General features: G+C 32.7%; 1 protein-coding gene across 6 annotated transcripts in view; it reads left to right on the top strand.

Annotated features, from left to right (window-relative positions):
- The first annotated feature begins 11515 nt into the window (after positions 1–11515).
- The window catches only part of LOC111424198 (mucin-2-like), a 32059-nt gene continuing 19440 nt past the window's right edge, over positions 11516–24134 (top strand). For 5 of the 6 annotated variants that reach the window (XM_023057649.2, XM_023057650.2, XM_023057648.2 and 2 more), the window contains exons 1-2: positions 11516–11751; positions 12939–13089. In XM_023057649.2, the coding sequence (XP_022913417.2) occupies positions 13012–13089 (78 nt within the window). In that variant the 5' untranslated portion in view covers positions 11516–11751; positions 12939–13011. Of the gene's footprint in view, positions 11752–12922; positions 13090–24134 lie in introns of all 6 variants that reach the window. The other variant, XM_023057645.2, reaches the window with a different exon arrangement.

Here is a 24134-nt window from a genome sequence, read left to right as displayed (position 1 = left end):
TCGTTTAAATTTACTTTTTGTTTAAACTTTTTTGAATGTTAATTTAGTACTTAAGCACAGAATAAAATAAATAATATCTTAAGTAATTAATAACATCTACACGGTAAATATTATTCAACGTTATAAATAACAAAATAATATCTTGTAAAAGCTAAGTATTTGAAAAAGAAAAATAAGACAAGAGATAATAGGTGAGGATGCTAATCGCCAATAATTTATTTATCTAATGTTTCTTTTATAGGATATCTGTTTTATTATTTTTGTCTGGGAATATTATAGACTCGGGTCAAGGATTCCTGAAAGTCAATATGATTTAGGTATTACGTGGTTGAATTGGATATAAAAAATAAGAACAATGAGGTATTTTAACTTCTTTCTTTATGAATAATTAAAATAATATGATACAATAAATCAATTGTGTTTATTTTAATATTCTCAAATTTATTTAAATTGACAACTTGACCTTTCCCATTAATTCTTTAGGTTATTTCGTAATCTCAAAAAACTTCGACTAACTTTTTTGTAGATACTTTATGTAATTCATCTTTGGATAAAGATACAGAAGTTTCATGATTTTAGACAAAATAACTCATTAATGGATAGATATTGGAGCGACAATTTTGTATGAATTGACATTTTGATCAATCTTAGATACATTATCTCCATCATTTTCCATTTCAAAATCAAGTAATTTTCGAATACAATGCATGCTTACGACAAGACTAAACTAGATCATTTGAGTGTTTAACTGTACTGTAAGTCGATAGTGTCATACATAAAAATGCGAACATATCTACATGGGCAAAATAAACTAACTAACTAAGTGAGTATCTCCGATTGATACATTGTAAGCAATATGTACATATAATTATTACCAAACTAACGTCAGAACAGAGAAGCAACAAGCCATAATATAAATAACTACTACAGTATATCTTCGACCACCACATTTGTCTCTCCCAACTACATATACTTATATATATTGAATGGCTCGTGATTAGTTAAAACTTGCATACCTTTAATAAAAAAACCCATTGCTCCCTAATACAACCACCAATATCTTTCCTATAAGCACTCTTCCTCTATTAATGTTCTTAAACCTTACATCTACTTCTTAAGTAATAATTTTGCAGTGGCTCTTCTCATTTTCTCCTCCTTTTTTTCCTATCCATTTCACTGCTACAGTTTTCCCACCATTCCAAGCAATATTCACTTCCAAATCTTATGCTACCTTTTTTATATTCTTCCTCTTTTGCCTGTTGAAATGAACAAGAGCACCGCAACAACAAATAGAGTTCTGAGAATCGGATCTCCAACTTCTTGCTGACATATTTGACTTATAATCTGTTTCCCATCTTTCAGACACCTCCCAAATACTGCCTCATTTTTTCCTATCACTTTAATCGACTTATGGAGTCGTTTTGGAAGTGCATCCACCGTTATTGCTCCCAGGTATTGCGAGCTTAGTTCTTCTCGTACCTCCATAAAGAGACAAATTGTTCACATGCCTTGATCTCTATCACACTTCATATAGCTTAGTTCATCATATCACCAGAACTTTTGCCATATTAGGCAAAGTCACGTTGGCAGGTCCATTTGATGTTTCCGAAGTGTTGATAGTCTTATGGATTAATAATACCGGCCTACACCATGTCATGCTCTGACAATCCAATCACCCAAGTAGTCACTGCGAAAAATCGCACGAGGAGTGCTTTGTGGTTTGATGAAGCGAAGCTCCCCTTGCATACCGCTTTTTCTCATAATCTGCTAGATATCGCAGAAGATATTGTGAAATGACCTTGAGATTTAAGGTTGACTGATAGTTTTTTTTTATAGTGAACGTAACGTTAGATGTCTTTATCAAGAACACCCAATTACAGAATTACCTAAAAGAAACAACAAATAACATGTGTTAAGTGCAAGTGGAAGAGAAGATTGAGCTTAGTGGCGGCTCAATGCTTGCACCATTTGTACCCCACGCCCCAATGACCCCATAACTTCATAAATATTTTACATATTTGATGTATTTGTTTAGTTTAGTTTATTTTATGAGCTATTTACTTGCGTGTTTTATTATGTGTTGTGATGTAAACCTGTTTGATTTTTTAGGATTTAAATTGAGAATTTGGGTTCAATTCATTAGCAACGTTCATTTTCATAAAACGTATTAAGAAAGCTTGTCTTAATACTTGTCAGAACTAGAATTTTACTTTACCAACTTTAACCTAACCTACTAAATCAGGTGTGTTTCATTTATCGTTGCGTTTTTAATTAACTAAAGAGAGTTTTTTGAAAAGCAATTGATATACTTCCAAGTTAGATATTATTTAAGATTTATATGTGTAACGAACAGTAGAATTTTGACGTGACCTTACTGGAAAAGGTCAGCTCACCCATCCATCCATCTTTCATAAACCTCTTCAACGCCTCTTTAACATCTGATAACAGTATGTAATCTTCTGTAAGTAGTATCTAGCCGTCTACCAGCAGTATGTATTCTTCTGACCGCAGTACGCAATCTGTATTAGCAATCTTCTGTCGACACTATGTAGTTTTCTACCAGCTGTATCTATTTTTCTGAAATCAGTATATACTTCTCCAAAACAGTATTTAGTCCTCTGTCAGCAGTTTGCAATCTTATATTAGCAGTGTCTAACCTTCGCATAGTATCTCTTAGCTATATCCAGTTTTCTGCCAACATCATGTAGTTTTCCGCCAGCAATATGTAGTCTTCTGGAAGTAGTATCTAACTTTCTGCTAACTAGTTTTCTATCAGTAGTATGTAGGCATCAATTAGCATCTAGTCTTTTGCATAATAATTTTTACGCTAAAATTTATTATTATCTTTAAGGCAAAAACTAAAGAGACAAGAAAGTACCAATAATGAATAAGCTTTACAACCCATATTTTTTTATGTTAATATTCCATGGCGTTTAAAAGTTGTTATAAAAAAACACAATCCCTTTGGTTGTGAAATTCATCCCCTTAGAGGGCGCTAGGGAAGTTTAAGATATGGTTGAAAATAAGATATAAATAAGATATGTACTACAGAATCAAATTCTACGGTTTACATATACCCGAAATAAAAGATAAAATATAAATTTTTGACAGCTCATAGGTCGGAAACAAAAAAGTTGCGACCCTATGTTTATATAAAAAACTTGTGTTATTTTGGCAGGTACTACATCCTAGTAAAGTTTCCTTTTCTCTGCTAAAATTACATTCAAAATGGATGTATTGTACATCAATGGATTCACGAAAAACAATCTCTGTCCAATGAGTTGAAGAAAAATAAACTGACCGGCAAAAAAAACCGGCCACTATAAGTTAGCCAAAACTTCAAAGCTGGCTTTCTCGCGAACCGCCCATTCGATTTTGATGATTGTTTCTTTGGTCGAAAGGTTGATTCTTCGGTAATAATCCTGCGATAGAAACTTTCATTTAGATTTTAATTTGGACATAATACGGGCTGCAAGAATGAGAAAAACTTTTTTTCTCGAAATTTGTAATACTCTGCGGGGTGCAACTGCTACAGCAGATGGTGTTAACTGGAATCAAACGGTAGGCTAATCTTTTCTGAACATCTTGTTTTTTTATTCACTCTATTATCTCAATTACTAACGAAGATGCAGTGTTTTAAACCGAACGCCTGTAAAAACAAGACAAACAAGCATAAAAAAATCTAAGGTGGCGCGCTAGATAGCATGTCATTTGTTTCGAATAGTAAATTGACAGTTGTTAAAGATTTTTACAGTCTTTTAACATAATAGCAATCCCGTTGTCAGTAACTGATGTTGCGTGTATTGTTACTTTAATTGAGGATGGCAAAAGTCAGCAATACGTTGCCCATACCTTGGGTATACCCCGAACAACAGTTCAGGATGCCTGGAACCAATATATGGAAACAGGAAATTTCACTAGGCGGCAATGTTTCGGTAGAAGACGAGTGACAACAGCAGTTGATGGCCGATTTATTGTTCTAAACACTCTGAGGAATCGTAGAACGACAGCTATAGAAACTCGGGATTGTCTTCAAATGGTGCGTGGGGTTGACGTAAGTGAAAGAACTATTCATCAAAGACTTGATGAAGGTGATCTGACTGCAAGAAGACCTGCCAAAAGACCTCGCTGCTCCAGAGACATTGGCGAGCACGTCTTCAATTTGGGCGCGTACATATGAATTAAGGAATGGAACAATGGGGTAAGGTGCTCTTCACTGACGAGTCCCGATTTTCTCTCATGGTCGAGAATGAGTGTGGAGACGTCGTAATGAAAGGTTTGCGACCTGCACAATTTCGGAAAGAGTACCTTTCCATGGAGGTTCTATTCCCATTTTCTTGGTGACGGATTCATGCTAATGCATGACAATGCGCGACGCACGTAGCACGTGTGGTTAACGAATATCTTGATGAAGTAAGGTATTGAACGGATAGAGTGGCTAGCGTGCAGCTCGGACCTTAACCCTGTAGAATATCTTTGGGACAAACTTTAGAGACGCATTCGTCGTCGTCCTGTCCTACCGGACACCCTTCAAGAGTTACGAATTGCTTTTGAAAAAGAGTTTGCCGCAATTCCTCAGGAATCAATTACGGACCTAATCAGTACGATGCCGCGTCGACTACATGAGGTTATTTTAGCTCGTGGGTGGCACACACACTATTAATTTTCGTGTTATTATTAATTGTTACATTAAATTAAGTTTGTTTTCGTGTTTATTTGTCAACAGATGTTTACAATAATGAAGGACGTACGCAATTCTGTAATTCTAAGAAAATGTAAGTGCTTCAGCAAAACTGTTTCGGGCGCCCAGTTTTTGTTTTCAAGGTCAGTGATTTAAGACGCCACTTTTAACAAAGATTAAAAATCTGTATAGGTTTCATTGTAAATTCCCAATCACACCATCACAGAACCACCATCGAAATATTCGCGTTTCATAATTGTATAGTCCACAAATCTTTCATTTCAACGTCTTCATATTCGCTCATCGACCATCGGGTGATAGACAAAACCACTACTCATCCGTAAAAAGGACTTTCCTCCATTGCTCGATCTCCCAATTTACATGTAAGCGCGCAGATATCTTGGAAGCAGCCTCGGTCCTTTGGCAGTCTTCTTGCAGCGAGACCACATCTAGCAAGTTTTCAGAGAATGGTTCTCTCACTGACATCAACAACATACACCATTTGAAGACGACACCGAGCTTCTACAGCTGTCGTACTACGATTGCTTAGAACAATAAAACGGTCATCAGCTACTATTGTAACTCGTCTTGTTTTCACAGGCGATCGCTTTAAAATACTGCATCTTCGTTAGTAACAGAGATAATAGAGTGAATAAAAAAACAAAATGCTCAGAAAAGATTGGGCTACCGTTTGATTCCAGTTAACACCCTCTGCTGTAGCAGCTGCACCCCACAGGGTATTACAAATTTCGAGAAAAAAAGGTTTTCTCATTCTTGCACCGTGTATATGCTCAAATTAATATCCGAATAAAAATTATCGCAGGATTATTACAGACGAATCAACCTTTCGATCAAAAAAAGAATCATCAAAATCGAATGAGTGGTTCGCGAGTAAGCCAGCTTTGAAATTGTGGCTACATTTTAGTGGCCGGTTTTTTTTTGCCGGTCAGTGTATATGAAGCAATTTGAAAAACAAAAGCAAATAATCGCTTAAAATTGAAGATAGCCTTGGAAAAAATTTATTTGTATCATGAATCATAGTATTCATCAAACCATTTCATTTGATACCTCGCTCATGAAAATCGGAATGTAAATGACAGAGTTACAGCTTGTGGCGTTTTTTATCTGACACCTGTATATTAATTACACCTAATACTTTTAAATTAAAAGTTTTACACGTGCTTGTGTTCAACTTAATTGGTTAAAAAACATTAAATTTTATTCAATTTTCTAGTTTAATTGAACGTGAAGTATAGTGTTTAGTTTCTATTGCGCACGTGTAAGGAATGGTTAGTTCATCACTTCATATTTGTAAAATTATCGGAAACATTTTGAAATTAAATGAAATTCTCAAAAACACCAAACTTCTTATATCAGCTTAAAAACTTGGTGAAATATTTATTTGAGAACAGACAGGGATATTTTATCTCAGAGGCAAAGGTAAAAGTGTTCTTAAAGATAACCAAGAGAGAGAGTAGTAAGCTGTTATATTTTATAGATTCCTTCGAATTGAAAGGTAATCAGTTAATCAACTAACTATTTCCATCTTTTGTTTATTTTCGATTCAATAAACATTAACCAACTTAAATAATTAAAGAAACCTATAAAACTACTCTTTGTTATTATAAACTAAACTACCTTTCACTACTAAACGTAAGATGTCACAAATTCATTAAGCAATTTCGAATAAATTAAAATTTTTATATTTTCACAAGATGTAAAGATGAAAGCAACCCATAACGTTGTTTCATGACAAATCAAGACGTAATTAAGTGATACTTTTTTTGAAATAATAATAGTTATATTGAGTTAGAAAGTAATGTTAGTTGCAATATCGAGAACAATAATCTTGGATAGAAAACGATTTATCTCTCGTAACTAAAACGTAGAAACTGGGTCAAGCGAGGATTTTTGTCCAGAACCGGGTAATTCAACGCTCCACGTTGCAAACTTATACTTTAATTATGTCCAGGCGAGGTTTTGCAATACAGTAAAGGCCGCCTTCCTATTTTAACCGTTTTACGTATGCACAACACCGATACGGTTTAAATTTAAATTAATCCTGGTTTTTAGAATAATAATTAATTAATGTTCTAGAAGAAAAACTAAATAACTATTATACCTTTCTTTCTGAATTACAACAATTTATTTGAAATCAACCTTGTAACCAACATTAACGTAAAAGATGTAAGTATGTACATTTTGCAACTTTAATTTTTTACGATTGCGCATCATTTTCATTGCGTAATACAGGGTGCTATTCGGAATTATTCTTACGCAAAGTATTTCAATAACCAAACGTAATTTGATTCCATAATGCCTTCAACTTAACTCTCGTACCTAATTGGCGATGATTTGAAATCTATTTACTGATGCTGAGCGATTTTATTGATTTATAGAGGTGACGACACGCTCCCGCGTTTACATGTTACGTGAGATCGTAATGGAATTAAGTTTTCAGCAAAACTGAAAATTTTAATCGAAATATATTTTTATGGTTTAGCAATTTTAAAACCACATAAAGGAAGTAGAGTCGATTCTAAGCACGAAAGCGTAACTGTGTACATTGTATTATTTTGATCGGAACGTTTTTTTTTATTATTCTAGAATAACCATAAAAATATTTTGCTTTTTATGCATCATGCAATTCCGTGTGATTATTGGAACAAGGTCTTTTTTATTCGATTTCTGTAATATTTTTTAGATTCTTTATCTTTTTCTAATTGTTCTTTATTTTTCTTTTTGGATTAAATTGATTCTTTGCATTTAACTAGAATTTTTTTTGAAATCTTTTTCGTATTATTAATATATTCATATTTGCCTAAGATTTATAGCATTCAGGTTTCCAGACCAATAGGCAGTGTTTTGAATTGCCAAGCCTGACTAGAATACCACTTTATATACACTTTAGTCGTTGCATTGCTACAATAAAGAAGACACCGTAGCTAAACCTACATTTGAAAGAATGACTTATTTGCGCATGAAATTTGAACATGAGACATTGCGGAAATGCTTTGTGCCTTAATTATTATTAATTTTGCTGTGAAGCGTTCGCTGCAGGTTTTCTATAGCTTCTAGCACAGCTATCTCTAAGTTCATATTTGTTGTCGCGTAATACACAAGCGTTGTTAGACATTTGCTTTCAGATTACATTGAGACTTAGCCTTGCCCATTCGACAGAATTACGTGTATATTTGAGGACCTCTTCACTTTTCGATATTATTGTTATTATTATATAAAATTATTTTTTTAAAGTATATTTATGAAAAAATTACAGGTAAAAACTGTTGCTAGTTAGCTGAATATTAGATACTACTTCCTGAAAACGGCATACCGCTGGGTGAAAACTACATATACTCTACATATACAAAACTACATCTTTTGCCGGCACAAAAGACTAGATACTGTTGGCAGAAAATTAAATAGCACATCCAGAAGACTACATATTGCGGGCGGAAAACTACATGGTGTTGGCAGAAGACTAGATACTAGATAGCTAGTGGATGACTACAACGTACCTGTGAAGACTAGACACTACTAATATAAGATTGCATACTGCTGACAGAGGACTAAATACTGTTATGGTGAAGTATATACTCATTGTAGAAAAATATATACTGCTAGCAGAAGAATAGATACTAAATGCTGCTAAAATAGATTACCTATTTTAATAACTCAATAAAATTGTTAAAACTAAATAAAACAAACATTTTATTTCATTTAATTACAATATACTATTTGGGATTTACTGTAACATATGACTTCTCCTAACTTACAAAAATTATGTCTTTTAAGTGACCGCCATCAATTTCAATGCACTTTTCAAGATTGGACGAGAAATGATTCATGACACGACGAAGTAAAACCTGATTTATTCGCCGGACTTCTTCAGTAATTCGGTTTTTGAGTTCTTGGATGTTTTCTAGATGAGTTGCAAAAACCTTTCCTCTTAATAACCCCACAGAAAACAGTCTGGTGCAGTTAAGTCCGGGGACGTCGAAGGCCAATTTAAATCCCCTAATCGTGAAATGAGTCTCTAGAGATTTTAGCGGTTTTTGCTATTGCTCCATTTTTTCTGATTTATCTCATATAGAATTTATTTCAATATCAAAATAGGTAGTCTATTATGGGGAACCCTGTATTTACAGAAGATTACATGCTATTATCATAAGGCTAGATACTACAAGATTACATTCCACTTCTAGAAGACTAGCAGAAAAGTACATATTTAGAAAAAAGTGCATTGTATATATTCTTATATTTTATTTTGGGTTGGCAATTTTATCTAGCAAAGGTGTTTATGAAAACAGTTGGGAGCAATAATACTTCTGATATAGCATCGTTGGGTCAATAGGTCAGGAGTTATCACCGGTTATCCGCTCTCTTGTAAAAAGTTTTGGGAACAGAATCCCATAAGAAAGGAGAGTGTTTACGAAAACTGCTGAGCCTAAGATCATTCTTAATATACCATTTTAGTACAAATAGATTATTTCATCCGGGAACCTTGGGTATGTGCTACAAGAAGATTAATAGATTCATGTATTTTTAGTGGAATCAACAGAACTATAAGTGATCTTCTATACCCCAATCTTCGGCAAAACCGAAGGGAAGGTTTCATTATAATAGAAACAAAATAAAAGTAATAAAACGGAAAATATGAACTGTTTAAAATGTGCAGAATTACATATTGAACACAATGAGTATATACAAATCTCCTTTGGCAATGTGACAAAAAGTTACGTTTTGAAAAAGTGTGTTCATTAATAGGTAACAATTAGCAGGATTATCCGTATCCGACTTTAGCTTAATGGTCATAACTTCTGAAATAAATCTGGTTTTGCTGTAAAAGAACGGCAATGTTGAACTTTAGCATACTAAAATCATCTATACTCATAAATTCAGCAGGTTGTTAGACAAAATAATGTTATTATTTCCAGAGTAAGCTCATTCTGCATATATGCGGTGATATTAAAATTTAATTTATATTGTTTATACAGGTGGGGCAGAATAAGGGCGTTTTTAAAATGAGAATAACACAGCTGTTCTTTAATTGAAAAATAGTATACCATTTAACAATGAAAAAGTGAAATTATTTATATAAGTTCTGAAAATAAATTAAATTGATTAATTAATTAATTAGCAGTTGAACATATCTAAAATCGAACGAGTCTGTTGTTGTCGTGCAGCGGCGCTTTCTCCAACGCTTCAATACTGGTCGTAACGGTTCAGTTCCGAAACGTGACACAATTTACAGATGGGTACAGAATTTTAGAACGACGCACGACGGTACCAGCAATTAATCAAAATCTCATGGTCGTCCTAGAAGTGTAAGGACACTTGCGTCCGTAGAAAGGATGATACAAGCAGTAATTGTAAGTCCACAACGCTCTGTTCGAAAACGGGTTGCAGCACTCCGAATGGGTAGTCGAACACTTCCCAGAATTTTACTCCAAAACCTTCGCTTTCATCCCTATAAACTTATGGTTCTCCAGCAACTGAAAGAGGGAGATTTTGCACAACTCCAGCAGTTCGTTGAAAGAATGTAAATCATTTTTGATGATGAACCAGTAATAATGATGACGATGCTCATTTTCATTTGAACTGTTCTGCCAACAAACAGAACTTCCGGTATTGGGCAGCAGAAAACCCTCGTAAAGTGCATCAACACCCACTTCACAGTGAGAAAGTTACAGTTTGGTGTGCTGTAATTTGTCTTGGATTGATTAGACCTTATTTTTTCAAAGATACACAGGGGGCAACTGTCACTGTTACCTCCGTGCGATATGTTTTCATGTTGGAAAGCTTTTTGATCCCAGACTTGCGTCAACGGGGAATTAAAACAAGAAATGTTTTGTTCCAACAAGATGGTGCCATAGCACATACAGTCAGAGCCTCACTTGTAGTTATGTGTCGCATTTTTCCTGGACAAGTAATCTCCTTTTGTGTTTTTTACGTTTTGGTGATGTGTATTATTTTTTATAGGAACACCTAAAGGTAAAGGTCTACGTCGATAAACCTAGAAATCTGCAAAAATTGAAAGAAGCTATCATAGCACAAGTTAGGGAAATTGACATCGACCTGTGTGAGAAGGTGATGAGGAACTTTGAGGATCGATTACAGCAGTGCATTGCAGAAACTTTTTTATTGTTAAATGGTAACATCTAAACTTTCCTTTTTCATAAATAAACTTTTTTTCAATTAAACAACAGTTGAGTTATTCTTATTTCATAAATGCCTATATATTAGTAAATGTTACATGATTCATTTTTGAATCATTTTTTTTATCAAATTTAATTTTAGTTTAAGAACTAGAATATTTTTTCCCTTTGCAGTTTATAGTTCACATAAATGTTCCTATTGAGTTTTATTTTGGTTTATATCACAATTTATTTTCCAATTTACAGTAAAAAAGAATAATAAAATTTTGTATAAGTCTTTAAAATGATGTAAAAACATAAAATATCTGGACAACTTCATAACTCGATACGACTTTTTTATAACAATCTCACATCTGTCATATCATAATGCATCTTAATTGCATAGCATTACAATTTATTGTTGTAGCCTCAGCTAATATTATGCAGAATGAGCTTAAACCGCATCATATCCTCATTATCTTAAACATCATTATCTCATATATCATCATTATAATAAAGAGAAATGACTTGATTAGTTAAAATTGTGATCTTTTTGTGCAAAATATAACTTGAGTGACATAATTTTTGTTGTACTTAATCCTGGTGGGGGACTTGATTTTCAGTAGACCAAGAAGAGAAAGGAGTCGCGGTCGCACAGCAACTGGACATATGCGCCACGGTTCGGGGGGCCCCCGGTGAGAGGGAAACTGATACATTTTTCTGTTTTTCCTTCTGCCCACCCATTCCACTTTGTCCGGGCTTCGAATTTCAGAACTCCTCTCTCAGTCCCGTTGACAGTGTTGTGCACGTTGCAGCAAGTAAAATGTGTTAAGAAATTTACCGCTATCTTTCAACTTATTCGTTTTTAAACCCGCGTCGCACTTCGATCATAATCATCATTAAAGGACTTTGTGTGCTGACCTTTTTGTTATGGTACTTATTGACTATTTTATATTTTAACAAAATCGTTCGTTAAATTTTAATTAATATATAAGATATTTAAATTTATTTTAATTTATATTGTTTTAATTAAAACGTTATACAATTTAATTTATAAAACAATTAATTTTACCAAAAATTCTTGTTAGATAATCAATAGGGAAAGTGAATCAAATGTACCAATTTAAATCGGTTTAATCGGTTAATTTATAACCAACCGGATCAAAGATATGTTTATTAAAACATTCTTGGGTTGGGTTAAGCAAAAAATAATTGGATAAATAACGAGAACTTATAGATAATAAATAATGATCATTTGCGATCTCAAGAATGTTCCGTTTTTGCCACTTTGTCAGTTGCTTGCTTGTGTTAGTCAACAATGTCCATATAAAGTCAAATTGATTCATCTTCATCGTCGATTTTATCTTAATGGAAAACTCTCTCTTTTTAAAAGGGAGAGATGCGGTTTTTTTGTATTTTTAAATTGATTATTTCTGCTTTCTATAAAAATTTTCTCTGAGATAATTAAAATTTTATATCCGCAATTATTTGAGTTAAGACATAAATATATTAATCGGAAAACTGGTTCTTTTATGTAATATAAGGAAAAAATCGTTGAGTCGAGGAAACTAAACGCATCATAGGTTTTGATTATTACTGATTAAAAAGGATCTACATAAATTAAGCATCACGAAATCAGAAATTGAATAAGTAATTATTTAAAAATAAGAATTTTTATTTACTAATATTAAATTATATTTAATTTCTTTCCGTGCTAAATTTATTAATAACTCTTGCACATTTACCTACATTTTCAACGTAAATTAATTAGAAATTTTAATAAATATAGGATCAATTTGATTAATTTTAGTCATTTTCGACTTTCACTTTCAAAGCCATAGTTGCATCGGTTTAAAATTTTAAATCAACTTTATAGTTTTTAAAATTACCTCAATAAAAATTCATTAGATCCTTTTATCGATGACATTTCTAATAATTGGGGATACTAAATAAATATGTATTAAAATTGATTTACATACAATGATGCACCCAGCGGGAGAACAAAAAAAAACATATATATATAAATGTTATTTCAAGTTACCCTTTGCGTGCATTCGCGTGTTGATTTCGAAAGAACGATTTCGTAAAATATAAAGTCGTCAAGTATCGTCCGTTTTCAGTGATCCTAAGTGGATTTCCTTCGTCCAAACCGAATGTGATATAGTGAACAGAAAATTTTTTTAATAAAAAAAAATGAAGCTGCACTTACTTATTATCTTAACGTGTTTATGCGTTGCTTTCGTCAACTGCCAAAGAACGAGAACGCAAAATGTAAGTATTTCTTATTTATTTTTTATAATTTTAGATGAAACAAAAAAAAGAAATGATGAAACGAATTTTCTCTTTTTAAGATCGCTTTCGATTTCAGACGAATTTGGGGCCGAACTTGAAAAGAAAGTTAATAAATTTTAACATAAATCGTAAAGATTAAAATTTTCGGTTTCAAAAATCTAATTTAAACGATTACAAAATAAATTTCTCGGAAAATGTGCGGAAACGTAGACAACTTTATCATTGTAGAAAGTCGAAGCTTTCTTTAAGAAAAAGTTATCACCATCTCGGATAAACTAAAGTGTACAGGAAGACACGAAATCACTAATTTCCAATTCGATAATAAAGTGAAACTATTAATCACGGTTTAAATTAATTATTGAAACCAAAATCTATACCCAATTAAGAAGTGAAGGGGCAATATGGGCACCGTTCACAAAATAAAAGGATAATCAAACTTGCTTGCGGCGTTTTAAACTTAAAACGACGTTGATTTTATTGAACAAAAGAGAAGTAAAAGTCGTTACTTGGTATTTTGCCCTTTTTCAAATTTGTGTTTCGAAATTTATTTAATAATACATTCATTTCAATAATGCAACTTCTTGAAAGTAACGCAAAATAAAAAATTAACTGATAATTGTAAAAACTCATTAAAAAAATTACATCATATTAATTTTATTACTAAATACTTAAATGACTTAATCTTGCTCGATCTCTCCTTGGCGTTCTAGAAACATTCGGATTATTTAAAATTATACGGTTAACATTGAAAATTCACTTTAAATCAATAAGAAATACGATTTGATACAGTTTTTTATTTTAATCAATTAAGTGTGTTCACTATGGTATGTAGTAAAATACACAATTTATTTTTTTTTTAATTCGTTTCGGTTCAAACTTTGCATGTCGATCGGTTCCTTTCAAACAATGAGGAGCATAGGTTGACAAAAAAAAAGCGTTGCTATAACGTGCCGAACGGTTTCACTTGGCCGAAGAAAATTGCTAGTTTTCTATCGGACGAATTTCTAACCGAGTACCGAAGAGAGCGTTGACAACAATTACGGCAGACGTTTCACGCTGGTTGAACTGAATAATTTACTATTAACCGTGATAAAAATGAACCTATTGTTCAAATTTAATCATTTCTTTAATAAATAAATCATTTTTATTGTAAATGCAAAATATATTCGTTACTTTAGTAGTAATAGAAGCTGAAATAACCACAAAAGACTATTATTTAAAGTCGAGACAATCACAAAAGCTGAATTGGAAGGTGATATATCAACGATACTTTGCAGCACGTGAAAGTAACAACATAACACTTTGAGTCGTTTACAATAACGCCATAAATAGCATTTTTTCGTATAATGGCAGTAATTGATTGTACCCATATTAGATTGCAATCACCGAGCCCGAGCCACTTTTTCCAAGAAGCTTAATTAAAGAATTTGCGAATTAACGAATTTATCTGTTATATTATTAATCGTAACCATAAGGCTAATTGATGAAAATGTTATTAATTAAAATCCTTCGAAATTGGTTTCTTTGGTTGAAATATAGATCGATATCTTCGCAATCGCTAGATATAAAAAATGCGGTAAAGTTTGTTGTAATCACTGACGTTTTTACGTAAGATATGTGAATTTGAAAATTTTCGGCTCCGTTTCGCTTTTATTTTACCTACATAAAAAAATTAAGGCGCGACGTCCAGTCTGGAACTCACACCAGCACCATCTTTTCCGCGGTTAATGAGATTCATAAATGCTTATCCACTTGGTGCTTTCACTTAAATACAAGTAAATGTGAGTTCAACATATTTACTTACTCTTAGGCAAGTTAAAAATCCTACAACAACATCGAATGTCATTCTTTGAACTGAAACCCGAAAGTTAGCGCTGTCAAATATCTGGGATTATATTTGGACCACAGACTTACGTGGGAGTATTAACAAAAAAATTAATCGAAGTGTATGTACCTAAGCCTGAAAGATCTTAGAATCTATCATTAATAGATATGTGCAATATTACTGTAAAAATCGTTAATGAGAATGTTAATAACCTATGTATGCCTAGTTTGGAGCTAAACAGCTCCAAAAACACAAAATTAATATAAAAAAAACCATGTGCCACAAAATAAAATACTAAGAATAACCAAGGTTCGTGAGGAATTAATGAAGAATTATGAGTCGAAATGATAACTGAATACATTAGTAAAACAGAAAATACTTACACGACCTCCAAAAGTCTCCAAGTGCTCAAGACTTCCATGACAATAATTTGAATCAGTACGAATATCAGAATTGTAATATATCAGTACTACATTTAGTAATACTAGTTTGCATAATGCCTAGATTCGAGATAAATAGGTTGGTCTTTAATCTTGCATCCACTACTTCTCATTTATTCCTGCAAAACTTTTTCTAGTGAGAAAGATAATATTTACATATTTACTACCCTTTACTTTTAACTTCCATTTCTTGGTGATTTTGCCAGCGTTGAATTTATGTTAATATGATTTGTAAAAGTCGCAGTTTTATTCTGGTTGTGGTCATAAATTAACCATACATTTTATCCATGTTGAGTAATGAGTTCAATACTTTAAAGGTGAAGTATAATAATAATAATAATAATTATAATAATAGATTTTATTAATCTAAAATTTAAGTAAGTTGTAAGAGAACGATCTCTCAAATAATGTAGTAACATGTAGCGGTGGTGTGACAATACCCTTGCTTCGAACATTTAAGCTATGGACATCAGTGCGGAATGCAATCTTATCATACAAATAACATGGACATTTAAGCAACAGTAACTTATGATAAAATGAAACCATATGGTATATGCGACGGTTCAGCCACCCAAGATCGAAGCCCGAAAATCATTCGAAGACATGAATTCTGAATACGGTGAATCCTTTGTGATGTTTTTCAGTTTAGACAACTATGATATACTGTATCACAAAAGCTAAAATGGCTCATCACTAAGGAATTGCAAAGCAAAACCTTTGTGCTGCGATTTAAAATATTCCTCATGCTATATATGAGCTTCAAAGCAGCAAATGACATTTTTGTTTTGTCCAGGATGTGCTTTTCGAACCTAAGATTCGAGTCGAGCTGTAATCCTAAATTTCTAGCACACTCCCTAACACCAATAAATTTACCACCATTATTGATTTTAAAATTTTCTGCAAGAGAGTCTCGTGCACCCCGCCTGCCAAAGAGCATAACCACTGATTTATTTGAATTTACCAGTAGTTTATCAATGTAACTTGAGCAGTGGCCATGTCCGTATGCAAGAATGATAAATAGTTTTGGGAATCGTAAGCATAAAAATGTGACTCTGAATATTTCAAAACTGTCGAAAGATTAGAAGTGTAAATATAAAACAGTAGAGGCCCCAAGATAGAACTCTGTGGCACTCCTTACTTCAAGCCTCGCAGTTCCGATCTCCGATCACCCAATTTAACCCCTTGTTGTCTGTCCGACACATAACTATCAATCATTTTCACAGCAGAATCATTGAACCCAATGAAAGATAAAATAGCTGACAACATCCTATGATTGACAGTATCAAAGGTCCTACTGTAGTCTAGCAGAACTAATCCAGTAAGCCTATTTTGATCCGCCGCAAACAATGTGTCATCAACTATATGCGTTAATGCTGTATCGCAACTGTAGTTAGCACGAAATCCAGACTGTGTTCTAGGCAGAACATTAAGTTTATCGACAAATTCCCGAATTTGGTTATTCATAATTTTTTCTAATACTTCAGACAAAGCAGGTGAAATACTAATTGGTCGCAGGTCCGAAAATGTTATAGGATTTTTAATCTTTGGCAAAGGTATTACTAAAGATTTCTTCCAACATTTTGGAAAGATTGACCTCGATAAGCATATATTAATAATATGTGTGACGTAAGGAATGTTGAAAGGACAACAGTAATGTATCATCACAACCGAGAGTTCAACATATCCTACACTGCCAAAATTGATATTTAACAAATGGCTCGCTACAATATACTCCGAGACAGGCACAAAAGCAGACAATTCATTAAAGGTAGACTTTTTCGTGATAGTATAAGCCTGAATTAAGTCTGGATCAGCGATCATTCAGTTTTCAGCCGCTTGTAAAAAATTATCATTAATGCCTTCAACGTCATTTAAATGTGGAAGTACCTACCTCTTTTGATTTAATAACATTCAGATGCCTTACTGATTTCCAGAGATCCCTGGAACTTTTATTTTTGAAAGATGACTTATAGTACGCCTTCTGTTCGGTCTTTATTGCGCGTGCAACATGTTTTCTAAAACATTTATATTCATTAAGTGCTAGTTCAGTTTTAGACTTTTTGTATTTGCTGTAAAAACCATCTCTAAGCCTAATCATATCTCTAATAATACCTAGTTCCTCAGATTATAATTTAGACATCTTATCAACCGTTTCTGCTATCATCAGAAACGGTCATCATTATTTTGCTGCACCACCCAATGAACTTGATAAATAGTTCCGTATTTGAATAGGTATCTATTGAACAGGTATCTTTCTTGCTCTAAAATCCACTGTAATCTCATTAACATTAGTTTTTCAAAGGCCTTTGACAGTGCCGATATGAGGATTATTGTTTTATAAAGATTGGTTGTGTCTTTCCCAGCTTAGATATCATAACTGTGCATAATTTTTGGAGTATCTATGCAACAATTGGGTTAAACCCTGGTGGTTTGGTTCAATTTATTTTATTATTATATTGGAAAATCTGATAGAATCGGTTCTGCTAGACGACGTTTTATTTATGTTGTATCCTCTGGTGACTTTAGTATATAATAAGGAGTTAGAACAATCGAGTTTTCATGATAGTGTTTATTGTTGTGGTATTTTGTTATACTTTGTCGCCTCCCATAAAAATATTATAATAATATTCAGTATCTTTGTTACCAAATTTATGAGTTTTGTTACACTTCATACTGCGTTTTTAATAGTCTTCAATAGTTCTGGTTAATAAAATCTTCAATAGGTCTACGTCGTCTCTAGTTTTGAGGAAAACGTGAAGTTGTACTTATGACTAAATCTGTTGATGCAATACACTACAGTTGGTGCTCGTATTGCATAACAACAATGCTTTCGTAATACTAATTTTTCTCCACATACTGCTCCATAAGTGTCCTCATTTATTTCAATTTACAGTTACCAGCAACCCTCTCCTTGATGTTTTTAATCTCGAATCCCATTCCGTATGCTTTGCAATCTCCTCGGCCATAAATTTATTCCTGCTGGATTTCAGGAATTCTTCGTACCTATCACTATGGCAATTGTGATGGGTAGGTAGTCCTTTTGGCAACATTCAACTTCGTAGGGTTGAATGAATACAATTAATAAGATAATTAATAATTATAAAAGATTTTATTGACTTCCATGTCGTCGGATTATTGGATTCTATGACTTTTTCTATGTTTGCTTATTGCATATATAACTTATAACATGTTTCTTTTTCACCTGTGCAAAAGTAACATATTGCCGTACATTTTTCCAAATTTGTTCAAGAGTTATCTTTTAACCGTGAAGTAATCCCTTTAACTTGGTGGATGATTTTCCAAATAATTTACACATTTTACTGTTTTGGTCTCTTTGTAAAACATTTTTTGTATGTTGGCACATCGTACAAAAAAGTATAATAATTGTTCTCCACGTTTTGTGTATTACAAGTCAGTTGCGTAGGGAGCGGAACATATATTCTTCAAAGATATGAGAAACAGGTGTAAACATATGCATTACGGTGCTCAATAACTAAAGCAGTTAGGCATAAATAGATATCATTAAGATATGTGTTTTTAGTCTGGGTTCTTTTTTGCTTACACAAAAACATTACACTAAGAATTTTTTAGGAGAGATATTTGAGACTCAGAAATATGGGAATCTACCGTCATGTTTTCAAACTATCATATGAAGATTATGCAAAGAACTTACAAGATTTCTTATTCCAAAGTTTTATTCCTAAAATCCAAAAAAATTCCTTTGACTTTTTAAGGAATAAGAAGCTCCAAAATGGTTCTAACCACTTCTGAATCATCTTGAAGCTCTTTACCACTAACAGAAAGCTCTAACTATTTTATCTATATGTTCCTGAAACTTCGAATTCTATCTCTCTATCAACACAAAAAGAAATGTTGCATTCAATTAGAAAGACTTTCTTTCGTATAAACGAGAGAAAAACTTTGAATGGTGTAACCAGTTAGATTTATAAAAAAATCGTCTTCAATGTATAGTCTGTAGGTCGATGGGTGTGTATCCACCTCTCAACAACATTTACATTCTATTTCCATTTAAAATTGACTCATTCTCAACTACAAGCAGTACCTACCAAGAATTCCTACTAAAAAAATTCATAAAAAAGTTATTTATCAGACAAAAGAATTTAATAAACTAAGAATACTTCTTAATTAATCACTTCATGCTTAATTTTTGCTTATTTTACATTAAAAATGTCCTAACCACAAATGTAATACACGTAGTTCGTAAGGCTTAAGGTCAAATGGAAACACACAACTCCTTTCTAATTACGGTTTCTTATAATATTCGCGTACGGATAATGTTTCAGTTTGCATTAAGTATGCATTTACAAAAGACAAATGTAACTGTAAAATGACTTTCGTTTCCTCTTAACGAATAATATTTCTTGTTCGAGACGAAAGTTATAATGGACGGTTCAAGCATGTATTTCCGCGTGTTACATCTTGAAAGAGGCTTGTGATTTTTTTGAGCCGAATACGGGTTATGCTCAAATGAACGTTATTAATTTTGCGCAGCCTAATTGCGTTTACATCGAAAAGTGAAAGTTTCGTCTCATCTTATTCGTGATTGTCAGCTTAAACGAATTAAGAATAACCAAAAAAAAATTAAATAATTAAAAATAATTATTTTAAAAAAGTGTCTTTGTATTTAATAGCTGACTCATTTGAAGATTTTTAAAGAAATAATTACAAGTTTATAGTACATGATTTAATGTTTCAAATTAAATTCTAAACACACTACAACGGTTACAATTATTGCAGAAACAGTTTTAAACTTTCGATTTTGCATCGTAATTCTACAAGGACCTGACAACTTGAAAGAATAATAAACGTTTACCACGAAACCCTATATATGACGTTGTTAAGTAGACTTTTATCTTTCATTTTTAACCTACATAGTAACCGGAAGTTGCATTTTCTTTAACCAAGTCCGTCGGTGCTAAGCGATAATTTTTATTCTAACGTAATTTTATCCCGAGGCGGTCTTCGTTCTAAATTTTAAACTCAACAATCCGGGAATTCGACAATATAAACTTAATACAGAGTTAAAACGGCTTGAACCCAAGTGAAAGTGTACTCGTTATGTAGCTTTTAAATCTTTTTTAAGTCGTTTTTTTCGGCATTTAATGTTTTGACCTCGATAAAATCAGAAAACAAGCGTAGGAGTTAATTTAAGACATAATTAAAGCGAAAGGATTTTTAATTGATGCTTTCGGCTAAAGATGATATTGATTAGATAAAAAAACTTGATTTAATTAACTTGTCTTAGGGCATTAAAATTTATTTAATCTTTTTTGACAAAATAAGTTTGAAAAACTAAAAATAAAGTTTTAAATAGAAATCATTTTGCGAGAAAGAAGTTTTGAAATTAGACTAATTGCTGTTAAGATTAATCAAAAACACTTCAGGGTTATGTAAAATAGTGGCAGAGACAAGGTCAAAGAAAGTGTACCGCTGAAAGTTGAAAGATTTAGATTCTAAGCGGTTAAAATAACAATACCTTTCGATTTTAGACATTCTCAGTGAAATTGTCGACTTTCCATTGCAATTTTCGACAAACACCGCGCAAAATACATAGCTATTTCTTGCATAACATATCTTTAAAGAGGACGCATTAACCTTTTCTCTCGGATTTCTAAGCCGGATAATAATCTCTCACAGCGAATGAAAGAAAAGAATCTGAGAACATATTGATATTTACGTTGGATATTTCGGAGTAGCATTGTTGTCCTCTTTTTGTAATCTTAACCGGTACCACACCCAAGGGTCTCTTAATATGTAATATCTTGTTAACATTTTGGCCAAGGATCTGAAAACCAGTTATTCTTTTCTTCAGATGGCTAATTTATGGAAAGATCAAGGTTCTTAAGTTTCATTATGACATTAATTGTTGGTTACAACTAGAAATACAATAGAGAAAATACAATGAGTTGGTTTTGTTTGGGGAAGTGGAAATAAATAATACATTATACAACATTCTGGTTTAGATGTCTTAAAAGACGTATGGCTAAACCCGAAATTATAAGCTCTAGTTTCAGTTTGAAGTGCAAATTAATTTTTTATAGAACGGACTTTTAGCTATAACGGACACTTTCTTGCCCGTATTAATCTGTAATATCGTAGTTTTAAAATAAAGTGGTTAATGATCCATAAATCGGACAGTAAACCCAACAAAGAACTATGTCAACATTTGAAAATTTATGTAAATTTAATAACTAATATAAACCATGTGGCGTGAATAGAAATTATTCAAAAGGCGAATAACTCATTAAAACAATTTTCAGGCTTTCTACAGGAAATATTGCGTTAATTTTGCAAGAAATTAACTAGACCATTGTGCCACAAAAACAACAAACAAAACCATAATAATAATAATGTAACTTAATTAAACAAGTATTTTGTAATATTACAATCTTAACTTTAATCTTAGTTTCATGTAGTATTACTAAAGGCATTAAATAATTGTTTCGCCGAATAAGGTGTGGGGTATTGCTGAATAAATCGACAATAATCGATAATTCTTGTAAGATTAATCGACGATTCCTGAAGCATTAAGTACTTTTACTCTCAATATGCTAATTCATGATTGTATAATAATCGAGTTGAGCTCTTGATCTGAATACTTCCCGTCGCTTCGGAGAAATTTCTCTTATTTTATAAATATTCGTTTGTTCATTAACACAAAAATGTTACTCGACATCTTGCAATCATAAATAAGGTCAATTGCAACCTAGTTTTCGACGAAACTGGACCTTTTGACATTTAAATTTCAACTCGTAATACGTTCACGAATTAATATTCTTTTTAAAAAATATATTTTAACGAAGACGTTCGTTTTTAACCTAGAAAAAGGTTGATCTTTGTTATTACATCATTAAACGCGATTTGTATGTCGGCGTCGAATCTTGATGCTAAAATCTTCTTGCAAGGACGATTTCCTTTCATTGTCCGCAACTATAGGATTCATACACAAAAAAAATATTACAAGGTATTTACCACTCCTAATCGAATCTGTTGCGTTAACCGATTACAACTCTTTTGTGCGATCTATCACTTCTAAATAGACTCATTAAAGTTTAATTTAACGACGTCGTAATAGATTTTTTAAATACCTAATTGGATTTGGATCTTTTTTAAAGAATATAACATTTCTATTTAGACGTCAGGGTCACATCATTAAAATTAGTAAAATCATTTAGTATAATCTGAAAAAAAATCTCATGAAGAAATTTTAAGTATCTTTAATATTTGAAAACAAGAAAGTACATGAAACTACAAAAAAACTCCATGTTAATTGCCTCATAATTATAGAGGAAGTTAAACCTATGTACTTATGTATATGACCATGGACAAACTACTTCTAAAGGACTGAATAGAGAGGCTACAAAATGTACTTAAGATGTAGAGGCTCAAGAGGCACCAATAGAGTTAGCATGGTGTGTCAACTGCAACTACATCACTTCCTTCAAGTAAGTCGCAGATTCAACATGGCTATTTCCGTTGATAAGACCAAGTTCATTTGCAGTAGCAAAAAGTTTGGTCAGATGTAAACTCGAAATCGATGATAACTCAATTGAGCAAGTCATGCAATTTAGCTATTTACATATCTAGCGCTTATGATCCAGTGGTAGACTTGAAAAACCAAATTAACAAAGCATCCGCGGTATCAGGGTGCTTAAAGGTGGCCGAGATGATCAATACAACGTTCCAGACATAGTGAGATGGAGAAGACAGCGGAAGAAACATTGGCTTAAGACCCCTTAGAAGTATTAGGCCTAGCAAAGAAATTGTGGACAGAAACATTTTAACTATACAAGTCGATACCCACGATATTATAAAACCTTAAAAACTTTTAAATTGAATAATTTCATCATTTTGATAAAAAACAAAGTCTGTTTGGACATCTGCTATCAAATCGTATTCAGCAAGAGAAATGTGGTATAGCACACACGACATTTTAGGCATACATAACAACATACATTGCAAAACTACCCCGACATGTTTAAAACAGCAACAAAAATGATCCAGTACAGATCATGACATTGAGCTAAATATGTCAGAAAATGTTGAAGATTTTCGAAATAAGTATGCAGAAGCGACGAATCCCATTGCAACAGAAAAGAAAACTTTTTGGAAGAAATACTTGGTTTTTTAAATTTTTAATTTCCATATAATGTTTTATTTTCTTAAATAACGGTGTCTTCTCGGTGAATGGGGAGGAAGTTTGTGAACTCTTTTCCGACTACTTAATTACTTTTATTACTCTTTAGTTACTTACATTAATGCGATCTCGGTTGACGGTTTCGATTTATCCGAGGTTGAAGAGACTCTTTTTGGTGTGGCTGTTTCCAAGGATCCGGGCTCAGATGATATACCTTCCATTTTTATTAAGAGATGCTCTAAATCTCTTGCTAGACCTCTATGTTTAATTTTTAATATGTCGCTACGTTGCGGTGTTTTTCCATCTGTGTGGAAACTGGCGAAAATTACCCTATTTTTAAGTCAGAAGATCGTAGTGTTGTAACTAAGTACCGTCCTATATCTATTTTACCAATAAAGGGAAACATCTTTGAAAGATTGGTTTACAGCAGGCTATTTTTTCAGATATGTGAGTGGGTGCGGAGCAACACGGTTTTTATTCGGGGCGATCTGTGGATACTAACTTGTTAGAATAAACCGACTTTCTTTTTTCGACTATTAATAAAAACATCCAAGTAGATGCGATATACACTGACTTTAGCAAAGCTTTTGACAAAGTGGAT

Source organism: Onthophagus taurus, chromosome 11 (assembly GCF_036711975.1).
Source record: "Onthophagus taurus isolate NC chromosome 11, IU_Otau_3.0, whole genome shotgun sequence".
Lineage (NCBI taxonomy): Eukaryota > Metazoa > Arthropoda > Insecta > Coleoptera > Scarabaeidae > Onthophagus > Onthophagus taurus.
Note: the sequence above shows the minus strand (reverse complement) of the source record. Positions and strands in the feature narration are given on the sequence as shown.